This window comes from Vidua chalybeata, chromosome 9 (genome assembly GCF_026979565.1).
Source record: "Vidua chalybeata isolate OUT-0048 chromosome 9, bVidCha1 merged haplotype, whole genome shotgun sequence".
In the NCBI taxonomy this organism is placed as follows: domain Eukaryota; kingdom Metazoa; phylum Chordata; class Aves; order Passeriformes; family Viduidae; genus Vidua; species Vidua chalybeata.
In genome coordinates, this window is record NC_071538.1 from 3,360,874 (window position 1) to 3,383,482 (window position 22,609).

The window sequence follows — 22,609 nt, forward strand, 5'->3', positions numbered from 1 at the left end:
TCCCAGGGAGGTGGTAGAATCACCATCTCTGAATGTGTTTAAAAAAAGACTGGACATGGCACTTGGTGCTATAGTCTAGTTGAGGTGTCAGGGCATAGGTTGGACTTGATGATCTTAGAGGTCTCTTCCAACCTCATTATTCTGTGATTCTGTAACATTGACTTCTATGGGATATTCTCAAATGTTTTATCTACATAGTGGCAGATTTTGCTACAAAATGTTGTCCACAAGGACAACATTTCATGCAGTTTAAGCAAAAATAATGCACCAGTGCCAATAAAAGAATCCATCTTTTCCGTTCTTTATGCCTGGGTCTCTCTTTGCCTTATTTAGGCAGAAAGTCAATGGGCTTATGTGGTAAAGCAAAGTGAACTGGGAGTCTGGTACAGGCTAAAAGAATTCTGCCTGATCTTTTTGCTTTATTAGTTCTACCTATGTCATACTGTAAGCAACACCTTCCATGCAAGCAGAAGGAGAAGGGATGGAAACACTGGTGAACAGTCGGATCAGTCTCAGTCCTGCTCTGGCTGCTGCTTCCCAGGAGCAAATGTGTCAAGCTGCTCTTGCTTTTGCCTTGAGGAGAACAGTGGGACTGGGCAAAACAAGAACCATTCACCTTCTTCTTCCCAGTGGAGATAGCACTGGAGCTCAAGGGCACCCTGGCCAGTGTGTCCCACTCCACCCACACCTCACACGGTGCACACTTGTCTGTGGAGGAAATGAACGCAGACACAAATAATTGGTTTTCGGGATGGGTTTTCCTGTTTGCAAAAACATTTTAAGTTTCCATGTATAAATACAAAGGTGACTTTTGAATCTTAAAAGACCCTCTGGAGCTCCTGTCTGTGCAGCTAAAGCTCTGCACTGCTGGCAGACACAGACCCAGGTAGACAGGCGCAGGCAATCCCAGTCGAGCAAATTGCTTTGCTGAGCCAGTTCACTGTAAGTGATGGAAATTATATTTAAAGATGCCAGAAACACTTTCCATGTCTTCTCAAATACCACAAAATACAAATTATTATCATATGCTTGAGTCTGGAATAATGTTAACCTACTCGTTTTTCTGGAATCCAAGTCCTTACCATATTGCATTATCTCACTTAAATGAGAGTTAAAAATATCCATAATACATTGTTCTAAGACTTGTTTTGGTTATGTATATGAGCTTTTAAAATGTTTTTTGATACAAGAGTGACATATTCTTTCTTTGGCCAGAGCATATTTTGAGCAAACTTTGCATTTCAACACTATCAGATGCAGGCAATGTACCGACCTTCCTCAGGACTGAGGACAAATTCTGGCACAACAAACGAATGCATGACATGTTTGTCCAAAAAGCTCCACATCTTCAGATTCTCTACTTGACACTGCACAATGAGGCAGGTCCTCTGTCCACCTTCTTCCAGTGCTCATTTATACAATAAGCTTTCAAATGAATTGTAAAGCAAGTGTACACCAGCAATGTCCAAGGAGCTCATGAACGTTAGCTGCTCTGAGTGAGCTAATTTTAGATAATATTCAGTATTTTGTCTTGTAATACAAGCAGTATATATACCAGAAGAACTCACATTCCAAATATAATTACTTTGGAAAATAATTAAAACAAAACAAAAGCTTCATAAGTAAAAGAAATTAAATAAAATTTGATCTGTCTTAAGCTAGATAACAAGAAAACTTTATGGATACTAAGGCAGTACAAAAAAAGAGCAATCAAGATACACCACACACCTGCAGACAGAAGAGCACTTAAACATTTCAAAGCATGTGTCACTACCTCTAGCTTTTAACCAGGAAGATAAATGTTATAAACACACATCCATCAAATGTCAAAAAAGCCCAGTAGAAAATACAAATATGTTTCCTGAGTTCTATGATTAAATCACTGGCACAAGTCAGCTACTAAATTAGCATCCAAACTATAGTGCAGATTTCTCTATAAATTAAACATTTCTGGATCTGATTCTTTCCAACTGTATGCTGAGAATGGACATTTACCACATTCTCTTGCTATGAAAAGACATGGCAACTTGCAAAAGTGTCTCTGCTTCATCACAAGTGATGGAGAAGTGATAAAAAAATAAAAGTGGCCCTAGAAAGGGATTAGTGGTTCTACTGAAATTGAATGTTTTCCTCTGCTGCATCACGTGCCAGGAGGTACTCTGAGGAAATCTATTGAAATGAATGTTGTGACAGCTAGTGTAACTTGATTCATTGTTCGTGAAGAAATCAGAGTACAAAGACACAAAGAATGCATCCATTTATTAAGAAGATGCACACAAGGCTTTGCCTATCCATTCACAAGTTCTGTATTTTCTTTGACTTCAAAGACCTTAGCATTTATGACAGAGAAGAAAATACCCCAGTTCCTAGAACCAGTAAAGTACTCCTGCATTTTCTTTCCTCAGCCTTCAAAACAAGACTTTGTTCACTGGTTCCACCTCTAGTTACCAGAAACTGCACATTAGAAGATTTCAATTCTTGCAGCCCATAATAAATCCATTCAGCAGAATATGCTCAAATTCTTCAAGCTCTGTCTCATCTCACAAGGAACACTCCATTGTGAAGGAGTCTTCTTAGAACTTACAGCCAGGTACAAGAACCAGACCTGTCAATTTTGACAAAAACAGCAGCTTTCAACATCTCAACAGAACCATGAGCAAAGAAGCAACTTCACCTACTGCTGTTTCAACTGCAGGATGATCACTGTTTTCTTTCAAAGCAGATTAAAGTGCATTAAAACTTCAGGAAAAATGTTCCAAATGCCACTTTATCACCTTTGATGCCTCTGCTCAGAAGTGCATTCAGAAGGAGCATCTAAGAAGTGTCTCAATAACAACACAAAGTGTCAAAACACCCCGAACACAAAAACCTCATGACAAGCTGAGCAGTGACCACCAGCTCTGTTTCTGACCTGTCATTACAAAGGCAGATACCAGGACTCTGCTAAAAGACTTTTTCTTGATCTAGCTAAATGTAGCAATAAGATATTTTTTCATGTTTAAACAACACCATGCCTTATAAGTTTTTTTCTGTTTCAGTATGAGAACTCCACCTGGTGCATTGCCATGGATGTGACTTAGTGAGAAATTCTGCCATTGGTGAGAAGTGTTCTTAGGAAGCTAAACCAGCCAGAATTTCTGTTAGCATTCACTAAGTTTCAATTGACCTGGTATAATTGATTAGTTCATTTATTTGCTCTATTCTTTCTCTAGCATATTGACAAAGGTTTCAGACTTAGGCATACAAGTAATTTTATTCTCAATGGAGCAGTCCATTAAAGCCTATTATATCATTAGCACAATGATACACATCTATCTTCCAAGCACTTACATCTATGGATAAATTTTACACTTCTGTTGTAATCCAGCCACATGCCTAATATATTGACTGCACTGGGAAAGTTTTCTTTCTGCACTCAACTACCAAAGTCCTTCTGTTATCATTACTGTATCACTACACCTGATCTTATATTAACACTCATATTGATTTGAATAGCATCAATTAGTTTAAGTACATTAATAGCAGAGTTAAACAGTTCTGCTGTATTGATAAAAAGGTGGCTCTCTGATGTAAGTTTTCAAGGTGGAGTTGAGCAGATTTAGCAGCTCCACAGTGATGAAGGGATCCAAATACTCCTTGCTACCTTCTCTAGCAATCATGTCACTCTGTCATAGACGCAATGCTCACCTGACTGCAACTCAAGCCAGTTCAACTCACTAACTGGGCAGCAAATTAATAATTTTTCTTTTATGGTGACTTTTCTTTCATTTTATCATATTGCTGCCAGGACAGGCAAACTGGGAGGAAAGAAGCAGCATCAGGCACAACACACCATTCATGTTATGTTGTGCAGCTTCACTCACCTCCCACAGATGGTAATACAGAATAGATCCAGTGCTGTGTGCACTGACACTCTTGATTTCAAACCTAACTGGAAGCACATTAATAGGACTGCAGCCTCAGCTGAGCACTCTGAAGTCCACCGGACTAAACCCATTAATGACTTAATCCACAAGTCTGCTTGATACAAGGAAACCTTTTTAGCAGAAAGCAGCTGTATGTCTGGTAGAGGGGTGAAAGGAGACACAAAGTTCATTACATCCAAGTCAACAAAACCTTCAAGTACAGATGTAGCAACTCCAAGATTAGATTCTTACCCATTTAAGGGATGCTTTTGCTGTGGTGACAGAAATTGCCAATAAAGTTATTTCAAGACATAAAAGACATGATCCACGTTGGGACTGGTCTATCAGTACAGTGTTCAAACCTGAGCTATGCACCAAAGCTTAGTAAAACAAACCCACGCAAACAAGATGTTCTATAATTTTAAAATCACTTTCTTTCAGTCACCACCACACCCAGCCTAGGCAGCCTGCAAGGTGATCCATGCCAATCAGCAACACAGAATCCTACAATGGTTTGGGATGGAAGTGACTTTAAAGATCATTTAGTTCCAACTCCTGGCCATAGACATCTTCCACTATCCTAGGCTGCTCCAAGCCCCATCCAATCTAGTCTTGAACACTTCCAGAAAAGGGGCAGACACAGCTCTGTGAGCTCTGTGCCAGAGCTTTATCACCCTCACAGGGAAGAATTTCTTCCCAGTGCCCAAGCTAAATGCAGTGTTTCAGTTTGAAGCCATTCCCGCTTGTCCTACCTCTATAGTTCCCAACAAAGAGTCCCTCTCTGGTTTCCTTGTAGGTCCCTTCAGATATTGGACACACTGTGAGGTCTCCACGCAATCTGCTCTGAACAGCCCCAACGTTCTCAGCCTGTCTTTGCAGGAGAGGTGCTCCAGTTCTCTTACCGACTTTGTGGCCTCCTCTGGACTTGCTCCAACAGCTCCAATGTCCTTTCTATGCTGGGGACACCTGACCTGTACACAACACCCCAGGTGAGGTCTCACGGGAGTGGACCAGAGGGGCACAATCACCTCTCTCAAGATGCTGCCCACACTCCTTTGGATGCCCGTAATTTCCACGGTGCCCTGACCCCTTGCAGAAATGTGCCATTACTCCATAAATTAAGCTGCTCAGAGGGAGCAGGATACCTTCTGTTTAAAGTAGCGTCACTCACAGAAACCGAAGCCTTCGACAGTTTACAGCGTTCACGTGGCCACACCCTCAGTTGTATCTAATTATCTCAAGCATTACCTAATGCATCTGTTGCAGCAACCAGAACTATAGCAAAGAGACAGCAAAACTTAGCCCGACGGTGCAGACAGCCCCGACAGAACACTGAGAACTTACATGCAAAGCGGTGAATCACTTACAGCTCCACATGTTCATCCCACAAACACTTTTGGTCACCGTACTTTGAGTTTTCAAATCAGTAGAACAGTTGAAGCAGTTTAAGATGACAAACCCCCCCTCCTGACCAGAAGCGACCAGTCAAGTGTTAAATTTTCAATTTCAAGACAGTGGATTGTTCATCTACACAATGAAGCTATTTGTCAGACAAACCTCTACCTGCAAACTTACACAAGGAACCTCTACCTGCAAACTGACACTTACCCCGTGCCAGGAGATGCTCAGCTGCTGAGCTACAGCTTATACCCAGAGACAGAAACAATCAGAGAATCAGAAAATCGTCAAGCTTGGAAGAGACCCTTAAGATCATCAAACATCCTAAACACCTCTGAGAATGGTGACTCCACCACCTCCCTGGGCAACCTTCTTCCAGTGCCTGACTACCTTAACTATTCCACAAAGACTACACCGATAGCAGACAATATACAACACAAAACTGCATCCACAGGGAAAAAATAAACAAAACAAACCAAAAAAAAAAAAAAAAAAAAAAAAACAACCCAGTCATACTCGTATAGAATATGCCTCCAACAGGCACAGAGAATGGCACCGATGAAGTCAGAGAACGCTCGGGGCAGATGTTGCCGGGGATGTCAGGAGGACTTTGAGCGGGCAGACACCGAGCGATGCCGCAATGCCGGGGCAGGACGCCCTGGCACAGCACAGGCACACATTTAGCAAAGCGCACATTTAAACTTTAAAAGCGCCATCCCCGTGCTCGGGGTGGCTCCCAGGGCAGCCGAGGAGCTCCCGGCTCTGTTTCTGTCTGACCACAGAAACACCCGGGACTGGCGGTTTCCCCCACAACGCGAAAAGACAATAGCGAAACGGAGCACCCCAACCCTCTCCGTTCACCCGCCACCCCCGGTACGACAAGCAGCGGAAAGCAAATTAAAACTCGAAAAAGAAAGACACTTAACGGGTGAAGCGGATGCCGCGGAGACGCCGGAGCCGGGCGCAGCGGCCGAGCCAAATGACAGCCGGCAGCTCCTCGGGCCAGGCCCGCCCCGGCCCCACCTCGCCCGACGCCCCGGCGGGGCGGCACCGCCGGCCGAGCGCGGCCTGGGGCGGCGGCGCGAGCCGCTCCCGCTGCCTCCTCACCTGGTGGACGCCCGCTGCGCCAGCGGCAGGTCGCGGCACATCCCGCGGAGGGCGGGCGGAGGGAGGGCGGCCCGAGCCCGGTGCGCGGCCCGTCAGCGGCCGCTCAGCGCCGCCATTACCGGCCCGCAACTGACACGGAGCGGCGGCGGCGGCGGCTAATCGGAAACTCTCGCGAGAACCGGCCCACCGCCGACCTTCCCAGCATGGCGCCGTCCCGCCGGGCCCCCTCGGCGCCGGCCGCCATCTTGGGTGCGGCGCGGCCGCCCTTCCCTCCCTCAGCCGCGGGAGAGCCCCGTTCTCCGGTATGGCCCCTCGCAGCTTTTCTTTTTCCCCTCCCTTCTGCAGGCTTGACCTGCCGGGTTAGTCCCCTTGCGTTTTATTTGCAGAGCTCTGGGTGTTGGTGCAAGGCCAGGACGTGGCAATGCTAATTGAACCCAGCGCTGATGTTGGCGTTCCTGAAGCGGCTCCAGCCGAAATTAGGGCACCGCTTTTTAGTCATTTGTGTTCATAGCTAAGTCATCTTTAGAAAAATAATTCAATTTTTTTTTCTTTTTTGCAAATGACAGCGTCTCCAATTACACTCTCCCGAATTTAAATTTGAATAAACATTTGCGCAGAACTTCAGAGACATGACTGAGTTCCACGGGCTTCATTTCACTTTTATCACTCATTATAGACACGGAAGAATTTGTTAGCATACTGACTTCTAATGCGTAGATTCCACCCTGAAGATGCATTAAAACCACCCACGCTTCAAAAATAGGTCTAAGATATCCAGCTATAGCAAAATTATTTCCACTGAAGAAGGAAAGTTATTAGAATAGGAAAGAATAATTTCTTCCTACAGTTATTTTGGGAATGTTCCCTTCAGGGCCTGTCTACAACTTCCCCAGTCTGGTTTCCAGTCATTAGTGTGATTGTTTGGTGCCAAATTTCTTGGGCGAGCACGGGGGTGGACAGTTATCTACCCCAAACACTAAAAGATCATGGTAACTATCAGAGCTTTTTTTTTTTTTTTTTACTTCACGAGAAAGGATTAACCTATTTGTGCGTAGCCCCTCCTCTAGTAAATGGTCATCATTTTGCATGTAAATTATTCCAGTATGGGAACATCATAGGAAAACACCCTAAATACTGAGAGATTACAGCTATGAAGTTTAGGCAATGCAGAATTTAATCACATCACAATTACAGCATACTCATTTAGCCTTAATTTGGGTCTTTTACATATACAAACTAATTACAGAGTACATTTTCCTGCATAAGCATACCTCCTTTGAAAGAAGAGGTGAGCTCGAGATGTCAGTGGTTAAACCTTTGAAAATTATTTTGTTTTGCCAGATGAGGAGAAAAAAATGCCCAAACATGGAAAGACAAGCACAGGTCCAGTGGGAAAGAGTGGCAAGTAGTGCCAAATTCCCTCCCGAGTCCTCAAAGAGCAAACTTGCTGCTCCCAAATGCAGGAGACTGAAAATAACAATAATAATAATGGCAATTTCAGTCAATGAAAACAATATTACTGCAATGTATGGGATTGCAGACTAGGGCAAATGAAATGATTACATTCCCCATCATCACATAATGTTTGCTTAAATTTACTGCTTAATATTGCTGGACTGGCAGCTTATTTAAATTATTCAGCGCTTTCGTAATGTACTGCCTCTTTAATTATGCTTTTAAACATAGTTTCTCTTTTCTGCTTGGAAGCAGTTAGTCTAGTTTCACGCTCCTCCTTCTCATCTCCAGGCGAACTAGGCACCACATTAGGATTTTCTCAAACATGGAAATCAGTTGGTTTAAATGGAATTAGAAGGTAGTGTTTGTATTCTGGTTTTGCTCCTATTTGCTCTCTGTACCTGCCAGTGGAACCTAACTGGTTTGAAAGTGAACCCTTTTCACGTCCAAAGATTCCCTTGCAGTGAAGTGGAAAGCTCTGATGGGCAAACACCCGACATGAGAAAAGAGAAAAGACATTCTCGTGGAAAACGCAGTCACCTTGTGAAATTTGTAAAGAAAGGAAGCTTTTACCTGCACACAGCCCCAGGTGGGAGGAGTGGAACACTCTGCAGCTGGACGAGCTCCCTACAGAGCAAAGCAAGGCAGGGAACAGCAGCGAGCACTGCCCCAGTGCCGCATGGAGACGCTCAGTAAGTGAAAAGCAAAGAGCCACATTCTCATCTTTCACTCACTCGCTTTATTGCAGCTTTAAGAAAGAGGTTTGGAAAGTTTTCCACTCCACACCGTTCTTGCACACCCCTTCTAAAATTAGAAAGGGGCAGCTGGCTCCTGCAGCCAAGAGCCCCCAGACTCCCTCCCCCCTTTCCCTGATTGACATGGCTCCCAAGAGCCATGGAGGAATTTGGGGAAGGGTGCTTCCACCTGTTGGACATGGAATGAGATTTTCCAGGCATACAATTATAAATCCAACTGTCAGGAACTGACAATAAAACAGGACACAGGACAGCTGTGAGGACTACAGGACATCCCCCCTCGCTTCTCTGTACTCCTACGACTTTGCAGTCCCTCTGACAGCAGAAACAATGCATGAAAAATTGTTCTCTTATGAAATAAAGGCATCACTTCAGATTTCTTCCCAGTTTTCTAACTGTACCACAGGGTCCTAACACAGAAGCTGGCAAGTTGTTCGTGTTTCATTACAGCCCTCCAAAACCAGATTCTTTTCCCTAAATACAGCATGCTGGCAATTGCACTGCAGATGGTGCATATAGCTGTGTCCTGTACAGAAAATAATTTTATGCCTGCCTGAACATGGAGCTCTCACCTTACCTTTTGCATTCAGATAGAGCTGGACTTTTCATGCAAAACAAATGTAATTTTCAAAAACAAGGCCACGAAAGCCACAGCTTATTTTTTAATTTTATTTGCAGAAAGAGTATGATTTTGTTGATGTGGAAAAAAAAAGGGGGGGGAAAATTAATTCCTTTTTCCAAACCTGCTTAGCATGCTCCACACTCAGCACAGCATGACTCAGAGCAGGGTGTGAGAGACAAGGTAACACCAGCTGAGCAGTGCTTTGTTCTGGGTCCCTTTCACAACAGCCACTGCTGAAGGCAGTAAGGGATTTCCATCCTGCAGGTGCCCACAGGTGACAGCAGGAGAGGGGTCACACTCCCCCTTCCACCTGGAGCTCCATCTGCTCACAACCCAAGGAGCACTTTGACCATTTCCAGTCCAATTTGCAGAGTACTGGAAATCTTGTCTGCAGCTTGGTGTGTAGCTGATTCATCCCTCCCCCAAAAGATCATGTTCTACTCCATTTTTTTTTTTGCTAAAGGCCACAGAAGAAGGAAAATCCCCTTCTTGGTCTCAAGGCCAGATCTGGTGTCTTTGCTCTGTAAAACCACATTTTTTTCTGTCACAAAGTAATTTCCTGATCTGCTGACAGTCAGGGACACTTCAACTTCACAAGTGAGATTTCTCTAGAAGGAGCCAAACTATTTTGCAGTTTGGAAAACATCAAATGGCTCCATTTGCCCCAGGCAATGAAATAATTATACAAGGAGGATAGTAATCAGCTGCCTGTGAGGAACACAGACAGACATTACTCTTCACCTCTGGCTGAGTAGGAGTTGCTTAATGACATCTGCATGAAGTACCTGTGGATATTTAATGAGAGCCTTTTAAGGACAAAGCCACAAACAGCTACAAAGGGACCTGCTGCTTCAAGAGCAGGAAGAGTCCTCTAACCCTGAGCCTTTCCCCCTCCTATGGAAGGGGCAACTGACTGTATCATCTTGTTTTTAATTCTTTAATTCTTTTCAGACTACTTTTCACAACATATATGGAAATATACCTTTGTAGCTTTCCCTACAGTTCACAACAACAACAAAGATTTTCCTTTGGCTAGCACAACCTTAAGTCTTTAGTTTCCAGACACCTTCCTATTTTCTCTTGAACGAGGAATACAGCTCTTTAATACTTACAAGGAAGAGAAGTTTTAGAAGCAGAAAATAACCTGTATTATATATGTTTTATTTGTATATGCATGCAATTTCCTGTCCTCATGTTCCAACTTCGTGGGGTTTTTTTTTTTTTGTTTCGGGTTTTTTTTTGTGGTTTTTTTTTTTTTTTTTGGTGGTGCCCAGTTCTAATAATTTTTTTAAAGTTACTTTTCAGTAAGACTGTCCCTCCAGTCAGTTCACAGTGCACTGGTTTGTACACCAAAAGTACAGAACATGCAGCCAGGAGTGGAACAAGGATGAAGTCATCCCTTTTGTCAGCTGCTGACTCTTGTATTGGGCTAATGAAACAAGTGAACCATATCTTATCATTAGTTCCAGCTGAAATCAGAACTGGGGAATTAGTACAAGAACACCAAGTAAAAGACAATTCACAGCCATTTCCTGGAACATTCCCTGTCAGACAAAAGCCCTGATATTATGAAATACATTCATCTGCATCCCAGTATCTACCACTCCACTCAAGTTTCTTAAAAGTTTTAAATTTTGCTAAAGGTTGTATTTTAGCCATCTGTAGTTGGTCAAAGGTGAAATGAGCAATTTAAACATGAGGAAAAAAAAGTCTGACCACTGAAAATTCAGTGGGCAAGTCTTAAAACAGCTTTTATAAAACAAACAAGTATGTTTATTTTGAATCATTACTAAAATAGTTTACATAATATACAAACAAATATGCTATGAGGACAAATTTGAAAATAAGTCACATTTTTTTTTTTAATAAAAAACATTTGTCCAGTGAAATGTTCAAAAGGTAAATGCCATCTTTTCCTTCCTGAGCTATTAAACATCCAGAACAACAGCACTTCCATGTCTTCTTACTGTTTTTATTTCTGCCCATTAAAATAGGAAGCATTATCCATTGCTGGATAATGCAATAATTAGAACAAATCCACCTCTGGCTTAAGTGACTACAGCTCTGTGTCTCCCAAACTCTGCTCTTTTATATGCTTCAGGTGATTTTGGTCAATTCCACTTAACATCCCCAACCTTGCCTAGCAGAAAGAAGCCAGAAGCTCCAGCTCCTCAACAGGTTTTCCTGGTTGAAAGTGATTTTTTTTTTTTTTTTTTTTTTTTGCAACAGGACAGTTCAAAGGGCTTGTGAATGAAGGATGGGCCAAATCTCTCACTGCTATAAGCAAACATCCTATTAATTTGAGAGCATCTTCACACATTCCTTCACACTCAATAAAACCAAATGGACATGGACCAATAGCTCAGAGCATGAAGCAACAGCAATGAAATGGAAGTGCTGCTATCCTCTTTATTTTTTTACCCAAAGTATTTAACAATAGAAACAGGTACTTGTGAGGAACTCTTGACATGAGAGACTAAAAAACATTTTAAAAGCATGCTCCGCAAATCTGTTCTTTGCTAGAAAGCTGCTAGCTATACACAGATACAAGAAGTTATTTTTTTAGGATATCAAGTACCACAAATAAATAGATTCTCTCAATGCAAAAATAATGATCTTAGTAAAAGGAGAAATAACCTATATCTTCCTAAAGTTTTTTTTTGGAAAGGAGATAATATGTACATGGGGATGACATTTTATAATTTCCATCCAAATTTTACGACTTGCAAAACTTCGAAAAAGAGTAGAGAACCCCTGCAAGCAGCCAGGCAAAGAGGTACTGAGGAATTATTTAACTAACATTAGTATTAGTGACTTTAAGCAACCTTTGCACCTCACCTTTTCTCTTTCTCCAGAACTGTTTGGGCAGGCTCATTTAAGGAAGAAATGCTTGCTAAAAGGCTCACTACAGATCACAGATTTTTCAAGCAATTTTGCTACTTCTACAAGTGGCCAGAGATAGCTGACACCTATGTTGTGATCCAATGGATCAGGAAGAAGCTTGTGCTTAGACTCACATCACATTGTCATCATTTTCAGTTTATTTCTTATGTTAGAAGTAAAGTAAGCAATTCTGGGAGATGAAGGTGATGGTTTTACATTCTGTTACCTTGTCAAAAGTGATACCAGCTTTATGCACCACCAGAGAAGGATCCTCACAGCAAAGCCAACAGTGCTTCAACACAGCTTCAGAGGCAGATGAGTGACTCTGAACTGAGGCACAGCAATGCTCAGCTCCAGGATACCAAGGCTGAATGTATCACTGAATACAATTTACAAACAACCAACAAGTCCCTTGCTTACACTCTGTAGTTTACTTAGAGAAGTCCCAGTTACTTTGGCAGAAACAACCCTGCCAGTTGGTGGAAAGTCTCTGCGCAGAAAGGACTGGTTTGCTGCTGCCTGAGCTCAGCAGGCACACCAAGTTCTTCCCTGTTCTGCCTTGCAACACACATTTTGTGTCTTCCTCCTCTCCCAAGTGCTCTCCAGCAACTTTTATGTGCATCCCTCTAGAGGGAGGCCCTTTTCAGGCCAAACAGGCAACACAAGATGAGATATCCGGCTCCACAGTCCACTCAGCTTATCTGTGTCCATGCCATTGTAAGAACTAGGAACATCTGAACTGGTGAACTTTGCCCAGAGGAAATCCCGGACTTTCTCCTCCACTTCTTGGAAGGTGAGGCTCTTTCTCAGTGACTGCTCGTCCAGGAGAACTGTCAGCAGAAGGGCCACATCCTTAAACGCTGCGTTTTCATGGTCACAGTACTTATAAAAGATTAAGGTGGAGCCTGCAGGCAGTGACTCAAATCGATGCACCACTGCCACCTTCTTGCCTTCATTGAACCCAGAGCTGAGCTCTGTGTCCACCTCCTGCTTGACAGCATCGCTGTCCAGCACAGCCTTGTCCACCCCATCGATGCTGATCGTGGTGGCATTCTGGGAGGAGGCAAAAGCATTGGCAATCTCGTTGCTCAGGCACCTCAGGGCCTTCTCAGCTTCCTGGCCAGCTGTGAGCAGCAGGATAGCAGGCTCCAGATGCACATGGGAAGAGTTAAGACGTTTCTCAAGGGACACACGGGCTTTTCTCCACAGTTTGGGGTCCTGGCTTTGGTAAGTATTTTTTAGTTTCTCCATCCGGGCCCGAAACTCTTGCAGAATTTCAGCATCTCTCCTTGAGGAGGTTCCACCTTGAATTCCACTCCACAGGACATAAAGCAGTGGGACACAAATTAACAGAACCAGTAACAAAGTCCACATCTTATGAAATCCATTCTGTGATTCACCATCATCTATAGAGAGATGGAGCAAACAAGAAGAAAACAATGCTTTAAAAGGCATCAGAAGTCAACAAGTGAAGGGAAAATAAGAGGAAACAGTGAAATCATCTCATTCTCAATACTGGTACAGTAGCTGAAAAGCATAGAAAACATGATCTAGTTAAAAAAAACTCACACAACAAAACAGAAAACACAGTTTTGAACTCAAGCCACTTTGTGAAGTGACAACATTAAAAAAAAAAAGAACATTTTTACACATTCCCAGATTGACTAGGAGTAAATTAGACCTTCTTCTGAAAAAGGAGCTCTTAAAGTTCATCAATATTCCATTCAATTTAATAAAATCCAAAAGCTTAAGATGGCTCTGAAAAAGGTCAAAACTTTCAAAACTTCTCCTATATTTACTGCCTGCAGAAAAGATCCTATAGTAAACCTGGCTGCACCAGAATGGTTTCTGTGTTATTTCTCTTTCCTATTCCCTTAGGATAAAAATAGTTCCTGCAGCAATTCTTGCATCTCAAACACTGGTGGTCAACACTATCAGAGAATGTTGTGGCCTTTGGATCAGTGAGCTTCACAAAGTACACACAGCAAACAGTGTACAAAATATCAGATATTTTGATTTGGTTTCGTATTTGAACAGTTAAATTAACACTTGTTTCATGCACTGCAAGCAAAAGGCTCTGCAAGCAAAAGGATTCTGTTCCCAGTAAAATGAGTGACAAAATACACCAATGATCCTGGCAACAGGAAGAACTGCATTCCTTTTGTTACCTCTTTACACCCTAACTTTTATCAGGACAGCAACACAACAATGGTTAAATAACTGCCTTGGTTTTAAACTTGTAAACATTACAGATAAAAGACCTCAAATTCAGGTGAAAATGTTATCCATTATACAACACGCCTCCTTCCTTCATGCTGATGACATGTCCCAGCAAGCAATCAGCAATCAGGACCCTCAGCTTAACACCAACTCCCAGGAACTGAAATATTTGGAAAGGCATAAAAATGGTTAAATGTTACACAAGCGTGAAACAGAAGTGAAAGCAGAAGTCTTACTTTTGGCCAGAGGCTGTGACTGCTTCTCTGTACTGGACTGATACCGAGATTTACTTCTGCCTGTTAAGAAATTAAGAAAGGAACATGAGAAGAGCACTAAGACAATTATGACCAATCTTCCAGCAGGGAGTTGAAATCACCAAACTGCATTATTTTCAAGGAAAAGCTGTTCTTAGTTATGCTTTTACATGCAAAATTCCACAAAGCTGACAGGAAGGGTAACAAAGCACCCTGCCGAAGCAAACACAGCCTTGCTACGTCAGAGCAAAGGTGAGGCTGTCACCTCATCCCAGGTGGGGCTGGGTCAAGTTCAGGGTTTTCAGTTCCCTTCCAACATCATTCTCCCTCTCGTGCTCAACAGAATCATCTTGAACAAGGAAAATTACACCTTCAGCACATTACCAGCCTGAGAAGTCTCACTCAACTGTCAGAGCAAATCTCAATCTATGCTCTTTGCCAAATGCCAGTTCCCAAGCCATCCTGACAATCTTGCCTAGAAAGCACAAGTCCCCAGTCTACCACAAATCACCCCCAAAGACTTTCAACTCTTGAAGAATTATGCAGATAAAACTCAATTTCAAGTACAAGGTGACAAAATGGAAGAGATTTAGCAAGCTGTTATTTTCTGCAAAAGGATCCCATGTCCCAGTTGAGCTTCCTGATTTTGCTCAAGAATTTGAGAGGCGTAAAAATGGAAATTTAATTAATGGACACACTAGATAAACAACATAATGCAAGACCTAAATAGGAAAAAACAAAGCAATATGTTAAATGCACAGTCTTCTTTTCCCTCTCCATGTAGCTTGGGTTGGAGGCCTGCTTCATCAGCAGTCAGTTTCTTTGGATGAATTATGCTTTTAAAGCAAAACGCAAGCTTTCAACTTCAAAATATACTTTTGGTCTATTTAAATGGGCTCAGACAGCAAAGTACAAGAGGCATTATCCATAAAGTGTTATGAACAACTTTCTCAAGAGACCAGTATGAATATATACTGTGCAATTTTTGGTCAGCATGTTTTCTACATTTAGCCAGTTAATTAAAAAGACAGGAGAATTTATGTCTCCTTGTTGAACAGCAACTGGTTCAAAGCTGAAGGCTCTTTAATATATAAACAAATCAGGACACTGTCAATGGCACTATTGAGCATAAATTGAACAAACATACCTTGCAGTAGTTATTTAAAGACACTGAAATAAACTCCATAACCTTGTTTCTGTATGAATGTAATTGCAGAAGGTGCTAAAAGCAGCTCTGGTTTAAGCTGGGGCTTAACTGGCTTAATGAACTGCTCTATTCTGTAATTTCAACCCCCTACCCCAGAAGGGCACAGCCATGGAGCTTGTCACTGGCTAAGTTTATCTCAATCTTCTAAGAGTTAACAGCTCAAAATCACCTCGATTCTGTAATACATCACAGTGCAGCTCTCTTTGCACAGAGCAGGTTTCATATTTAGGTGACAGCTGTAACTCATACAATAAAGGAAAAAAAAATTCAATAAACAGTCTAAAACCAGATCTTACTCTGCCTAAGAATTGTGCATTATTTACAACACAATTTGCACAAAGGCCCAGTAAATTCCATCTTGCTTAATTCAAAAAGTCTAACTTCTGCAGACACCTTAAAGATTCCAGAGTTTTAAGTGATCTTGCAAAGTTCTTCACCCTGCACACAACTTACCACTCCTGCAGCACCTGGAGTGGCACAGAAAAGTAAAAGTACCAGACAAGATACAACTCTCTGCATCAATTCATTTTTCAAAGGCATTTCACAGATGTGCAGCTACCACAAGATGAGCTTCTCTTCCTGAATGCACCATGGTTTAAAAAAACACCAAATAAACAACAAAACCAAAAAGAAACAAAAACCCAAGCAACCCCTGCAGGTTCTTCAGACTGAAATCTGATTTATAAAACTTCATTTATCTGTATCTATACCTGTTGAGGATAGAAACAAGGACCAAGATTTTACTAAGAATTCAGAACATTTTCTTTCAAGTACTCTTCCAACAGGAAAAAAACAAAACCAAAAAACCCCACTAAAAATAACAAAAAACAAAAACAAACAAACAAAAACAAACAAAAAAACACCACAAAAACCCCCAAAAAACAACAAAAAAAAAACCGCACCCCAAAACAGCCCCCAAAAGTCTGAAACACTGGGAGCTAGTCATTAGATGAGCAGACTGGATTTTGCCAGCAAAGAAAAATGCTGCTCCTTTTCAGGAGTATAGAACAACTAATTCAATCACAGTAAGCCACCACTTCTCAGGGAAAGGATAAAAGGGGAGGTTTGTGTACAAACTAACATTCACTGCCACCAAAAGGTAAAGGTTTTGTTCCCTTCCTCAGCTTACCCCACAATGCCTCTACTCCATGCTCTGCACTTATTGTCCCATGAGTCAACTCCAAAAAGAAAAATAAAAGAGAAAGTGGAGCATTTTCTGTGGTCAGCAAGCTGAATAACCTCACAGAAAGGCTCTGACTGGAATATGCTGCCTTCTCCAGTTTGTATTTGAATCTGCCTCCTGATTGCATGCCCATCTTCCCAGACAGTGTCCCAGGGTACAAGAAAAACCAGAAGCAGAGCAAAGGAAAATAACTCTGTCCTTTTCATCTAAGGATTGGGAAAGACTAGGTTCTCTTGTTTAACTTACTCTGTGGTGCAGAAGTTGAGTAGCACTCTTGATTTTTCTCAAGGAAGTCAGCCTTTATTTCTGAAAGCAAAGCACAAATGGAAGAACTCAGTTACCACATCAGAGCTCAGAAGAGGACAGACCAGCCACACATGCTTCTAGCTCTTTCTGTGAAATCCTCACAGCTTATTAAGGCAGGAGGATATGCTGTGCTGCCAAACCAAGCCTGCAGCACATGCACAGCCTCTTGGACCCCTCTGAGATGGAGAAAGTTACTGTTATCTATTTACTGTTATCTATTAGAAAGGGCTTAATTTGGCCCTTCACCCCAAGGCTTTTGCCAATATGACAAATCATTCTTATGTCTTCTTTTAAAAAGACACGTAACTACCTTCTGTGGCTAAAAATTATCCCATTTTTTTTCCTCACTGTATCTCCCCATTACTTCTGCAATGCACATGGGAGAAAAATCTCTGAGCAATGACCAAAGTGCTCCCTCACCTTGAAATTACTTGGTGTAGTCATTCCCCCTGCTAAAGTCAAGGATAACTCACCTCTTTAGAAAAATAAGAGTTTTAGTTTTCCTTGCCTGGGGCAATTAAAAATCCACTCTCATAAGTTTTTTTTGAAGCAGGTATGATATTACTCTTTTTTGGTTTGCTTTTCAAAAACCACACAGTTGGGTATTTATCAAAGTTGAAATCTGCTTTTTCTTGAACTTTAAGGTTTTTCACCCAAGCAAATGATCATCATAATATAATCAGTTTGACTTTGGCTCAGGCAGGAGTACACACTTGAAACTAATTTTTTTTAAAGAAATCCTTTTTCATCCATTCAGATTTCAACTCAAAACCTCCCCATTTTCTAAAAGAACTGAATGATTATCATTTTAATATATTTAAGCAATCATTTGTTACAGCATGGAAAAAGTACTGATAAAAGCTGTTACCTTTTAGTGGTGCAGAAATGTTTGGTTTCTCAGTTTTGTTACTGTCATAAGCCTTTGCATTTTCCTTTACTGGATTCTCTTCAAAGTAAATTGTAGTACCACCTGTCCAGAGCAAAAAAAAAAAAAAAGAATAAAAAGAGGATTGGCAACATCATAAATCTGAAGGACCAACTTGTAGAACATCCATGACCTAAATCAGTAATTTTCCAAGTTGTGAATTCCCAAAAGTTACTCTCTTAACAGAAAACAAAAAGCAACTGAGACTTGAAATGCTTATGGCAAAATTGAGTTCACTAGAAATACAGCTGTCTACACCACCACCCGCTTCTTTAAAAAGAAATATTAGGAGGTCTTGGCTTAAAAACATGAATATTAGGAGCCAAGAAATTTCTTACACTAAGGGGATTCAGTGTAAACACCATGGGAGTATAGAGAGTTTTCCCCACAGCTTTGGGCACTCAACTTACAAACAATAATTGTGCTGTCTTATGCAGCATTGGGCAGAGGGGAAAATAGACAGAAGCAAATATAGAAAATAAGTTCCCTTTTAATGGAGTCCAAGCCATCCTTTAGTTAGGTTTCATTCTCTCCTAATCCATAACAGCAACCTAATTTCACCCCTCAGGTAGCTGGGAAGAATCTAAACCAACATCTTTCAGCTGTTTGCCAAATTACAGAGTCATTCAGCTGTGAAACCCAGCTTAGTTAATGTCACTAACTAGAAAGAGTAAACCCTGTAGGACATCAGAGGTCACAGAGCAAAGGTCAGGGCTGGGAAACCAAAAGCAGGAGAGGATAAAGTTCAATCCCAGAATCGAGAGGCTGACAAGAGAAAGCTCAAGCATAGAATAAAAAGCTGTAGAACAGTTGGGGAACAGAGATCTTGGCACAGCTATCAAGCATCAGCAGAGCAAACAGCAAAGGGAAGAATACAACTGGTAATTTTTTTCTAACATTCACTCTGGGCCCTTTTACTCTTTAAACAGCCCAGGGTTCTGCTGGGACTCAATGTGTTTCTGTAGCTCTTTTACCACATGCCAAGGGCAATGCACAGCTTGCCACCTAGTGTTGAGTAATTTTACTTCAACAAAGAAAACAGCCTTTCTCTAATGTGCTCTGGCGGTTTCAGCACACCAGTGTATGTCAAACATACTAAGGAGAAAAACAAAACCACCAGATCCATCCAAACCACAAAAAGTGGGGAAAAGCTGTAAGTTTTAAACTATGTTAAGTCACAGGGGCAACAGTTAAGTATTTGCACCAACGTAATGGGGCCCTATGTTTTAAATCCATCTTAAAAAGCTGTTAAGTGACTGACTTCCCACAAAGCTCAGAACAAGGATACTTTATTTTTAGGAGTGCCAAACTACATATCCGTAATATTTCACTAGGTACTGAGGTTTTACAAGGAAAATCTCCCTACTAATTGTGACCAGAAGACCAAAAAGATCTATGAATCTACAGAGGGTTACTCAGGCAGTCGCTACTCTTAATTCCTCTCCCCTTCTTGGCCTCAATCACTATTCTTTGTGTCACAAAGACTTCTTAGAAGTTGCAGAAAAGAAAGGTCAATGTAAGTACAACTTCCATGGAGATTGCTAGCATGTATCTTCAGCTCACTGATCTAGAAGCTGCCCTGATTCAAGGCAGGGGTTTTTAGACTCTTAAAACTCTGCAAGCTTTTCTTAAAGCTTTCTAGCTCCCCAGGCAAGTTGCCTAACTTTAAAACCTCTTACTAGAAGCCAGGAACCAGTTTCTCAAGGTGTGGTTTTGCTTCCATTCTGTTCTCAGGGAAGCAGGACAATTATGCTCCCCCAACAACCCAGCCTGCTTATTCCCCTGCCTCACAGACCATCCCCTAAACTCTGCACATCTACAGATGGAGGGGGAAACCAATCCTCTGCTTCTATATAAACAATTGGAGTCTGTTATCATACTTTGACACCTGTTGTGCCTATAATCCAATACAGCTGCTAAGAGCTGGGGAGGGTGGGATGGAGAGGAGCCTCATTTTTAGATCCATCTAATTAAAAACCCAACCCTTAGCTGCACCTCCTGAAGCAGTACAGCCACGTTTAAAACACTGAGCCTATTATACCCTGTTAGCCACCATGCGGGAGCACGAGCATTTTTCATACACAAACCTCAGTACCTGCCTAAAGAAATATTCATAACCTTCCTCAAGATAAGATTTTTTTTTTTCCCACGTCTCCTGGAAATTCTGCTTCTGGAGCAGAATACAGGCAGACAATTCCTGGTGACAAAAACACAGATGGGAATGGAGAACAGTCCCAGGCTAGCCCAACACATCCCACACTCCAAAACAGAGTAAAGAGGAAGGAAGTACAATTTATTCACAATTTCCTGGTGGAATGACAGGCTAAAGCCACGTGACTATGTTACACTGAGTTAGCACAATTCTACAGCTTGGAGAAAGACACCGGTTCCATCAACTAAAGCAACAAGTAGGTGCCACACAGCAGTAACAGAGCAGCTTGCCCAGCCCAGTGTCCAGGAGCAAGTCCCAGAGCATCCTTGGTGTTTCAAAGGAAGAAAAACCCCAAAGGAAGTTATGCACTTCCTCATAAGCAATGCTGCCCCCGGCAAGGAGCACAGCCATAGAGGGATTGATTCCTGCAGCTCAGCATACCTTGTTTAAATCCCGCCTTTCAAAACCAAGCAGTGTTAGTAAAATTTCGATGCTGTGGTAAAACAGTGTTCCAAGCGATGCACGAGGAAAAAAAGAGCCACCAAAAACCAGCCGCCTGAGGGTTTCAGCGGGCTCTGCACGCACCGATCCTTTAGAGGATCGCTTCTGCTCCCATCCCTGGTGTATGGGATAAGAACCACAGCGGGAATTCCTCACCTATGTGCCACGGTAACACCTGCCAAGGAGCTAGAACCCAATAAACCACATTTCCCTGAGCGTGGGGCATTCCAGCCCCTCTGGGAGCTGGAGCCTACCTGGCGATCTGTACGCTTTTATAGGGGGTCGCGTCAGGGCGTCTGGGGTCCCGAAGTGATGCTCGTCCCCTGAAACGAGAAACGGGTGAGGGGCACAGCCGGCACCTCAGCTCAAACCCACCGGGCCCCGGCCTGACAGCCTTCCAGGAGCACCAGGCTCACCGGGAGCCCGCGCCGTTTCCAGCGGCGCGCTCCCGTCTCAGCAGCCCCCGACGGGAACCACACGGCGCCCGCCCGCCCCGCTTCGCGCCGCCCCACCGCGCCCTCAACCACATGATCCACCGCGGGCCGCTGCGCCCGCCCGCCCGCCCGCCCACGCCGCTTACCGCGCTGAGCCGCGCTGTCCACCTCGTCCCCGTGCTCCTCCGGCCGCGCCGCCGACAGCCGGGGGCTCTTCCGCCGCCGCTTCAGCCCGGTGCCGTCCGGCGGAGCCGCCTCGTCGTCGCCACTGCCCACCATGCCGCCCGCGCCGCGCCGCCTACCCCGACCCCGACCCCGTACTCTGCCCTGTACTCTTCCCCGTCCGCCCGCCGCCGCCTGCCCGGGCCTGCAGCTGCCGCCTTCCCGCGGCGGCGGGGGCGGCTCCGCGGGCCTCACTTCCCGCGGGGCGGGACCCGCGCCCGCCGCTTCCGCCCGCGCGCGGAGCGGCCGCCGCGGCGTCACGTGGTAGGGCAGCCGGTCCGCCATGGCCCCGGCAGCGCCGGGCCGCCCGCGGGGCCCGGAGCGGCGCCCGGCTCGGGATCGGGCCCGGGCTCGGTGGGAGCGGCCCGTGCCACACCCGTCCCGCGGCCCCGCGGCTGCTGCCCCCCAGTGTAAAAAATGCGGGACGGCCGCTGCCCCCCCCCCCCCCACCCCCCCCCCCCCCCAGCCCGGCGGGGCCCCGCGGGGGCGGCCCCCGAGGGCAGCCCGGGCCCGGCGCCCCCGCTCCCCGCAGAATTATTTTCTATGCGCGACCCGATCGTAGCGCAACAAGGCCAGTTCTGCATTTCTCGGGGGCAGAAAAGCCTATAAAATAAGCACAAATAGCAGCTGAATAGCAGAGAGGAAACCAGGAGGTACTTCGAGCGACATGAGATCCTCTGGCACTGATAACGTTGCACTACTCTGTTCCTTAGTGTGCGAATCGTTTTGGTTAATCAGATCTGGAATATCTCACAAGGCATTTAACTTTTCTTGCCTGTTTGTTCAGATGCATTACTGGTAAACAGGGATTTTTAGATGTGTTTGATTGCATCCTTGATAAAGCTTATTTACCGAGGCATGTGGTATAGTTCCTATGGCTGGAGGTTTTCAAGATGCAATTTGACAGGACTACAAGATCTCCTCTAGACTCCCTCCCTAGCAGCTCAAGACCAGCTTGGAAATGAGTTGCTAAGCAAATAAGAGACCATTTTACAAATCCACAGAATTGTTCTGGTTGGAAGGGATCTCATCCAGTCCAACACGCCAGCCAAGGCAGGGTGACCTGGAGCAGGTGACAGA

General features: G+C 43.7%; 3 protein-coding genes across 19 annotated transcripts in view; 1 reads left to right on the forward strand and 2 right to left on the reverse strand.

Moving 5' to 3' along the window:
- Window positions 1-6,550, reverse strand: part of CEP350 (centrosomal protein 350) — a 77,100-nt gene extending 70,550 nt beyond the window's left edge. For 10 of the 17 annotated variants that reach the window (XR_008432475.1, XR_008432473.1, XR_008432474.1 and 7 more), the window contains exon 1: window positions 6,411-6,550. The gene's annotated coding sequence lies outside the window, so the exon portion shown is untranslated. Of the gene's footprint in view, window positions 1-4,807; window positions 4,989-5,819; window positions 6,207-6,229; window positions 6,369-6,410 lie in introns of those variants that run through there. The other 7 variants (XM_053951158.1, XM_053951156.1, XM_053951160.1 and 4 more) reach the window with 4 other exon arrangements.
- Window positions 5,944-7,038, forward strand: LOC128792233 (brain acid soluble protein 1-like). The gene is made up of 3 exons (XM_053950479.1): window positions 5,944-5,975; window positions 6,310-6,712; window positions 6,797-7,038. The coding sequence occupies exons 1-3, from the start codon at window positions 5,944-5,946 to the stop codon at window positions 6,836-6,838; spliced, it is 477 nt and encodes a 158-aa protein (XP_053806454.1). The 3' UTR covers window positions 6,839-7,038.
- A 3,954-nt stretch (window positions 7,039-10,992) lies between these two features.
- On the reverse strand, window positions 10,993-21,827 carry LOC128792449 (torsin-1A-interacting protein 1-like). The gene is made up of 6 exons (XM_053950882.1): window positions 21,454-21,827; window positions 21,128-21,196; window positions 18,164-18,265; window positions 17,236-17,295; window positions 14,582-14,641; window positions 10,993-13,531 (listed from the first exon to the last, which is right to left on the reverse strand). Exons 1-6 carry the CDS (start codon window positions 21,812-21,814, stop codon window positions 12,738-12,740), a joined length of 1,446 nt encoding a protein of 481 aa, XP_053806857.1. The 5' UTR covers window positions 21,815-21,827; the 3' UTR covers window positions 10,993-12,737.
- Window positions 21,828-22,609: the final 782 nt, after the last annotated feature.

Coding starts and splice junctions, on each gene's coding strand:
- LOC128792233 (XM_053950479.1), top strand. CDS start 5,944: ATGCCGGGGCAGGACGCCCTGGCACAGCACAG. Junction 5,976..6,309: donor GACGCCCTGGCACAGCACAG/GCACACATTTAG, acceptor TCCTCGGGCCAG/GCCCGCCCCGGCCCCACCTC. Junction 6,713..6,796: donor CGGGAGAGCCCCGTTCTCCG/GTATGGCCCCTC, acceptor TTTTATTTGCAG/AGCTCTGGGTGTTGGTGCAA.
- LOC128792449 (XM_053950882.1), bottom strand. CDS start 21,814: ATGGCGGACCGGCTGCCCTACCACGTGACGCCGCGGCGGCCGCTCCGC. Junction 14,642..17,235: donor CTCAACTTCTGCACCACAGA/GTAAGTTAAACA, acceptor ATTTCTTAACAG/GCAGAAGTAAATCTCGGTAT. Junction 13,532..14,581: donor GTCACAGCCTCTGGCCAAAA/GTAAGACTTCTG, acceptor ATCTCTCTATAG/ATGATGGTGAATCACAGAAT.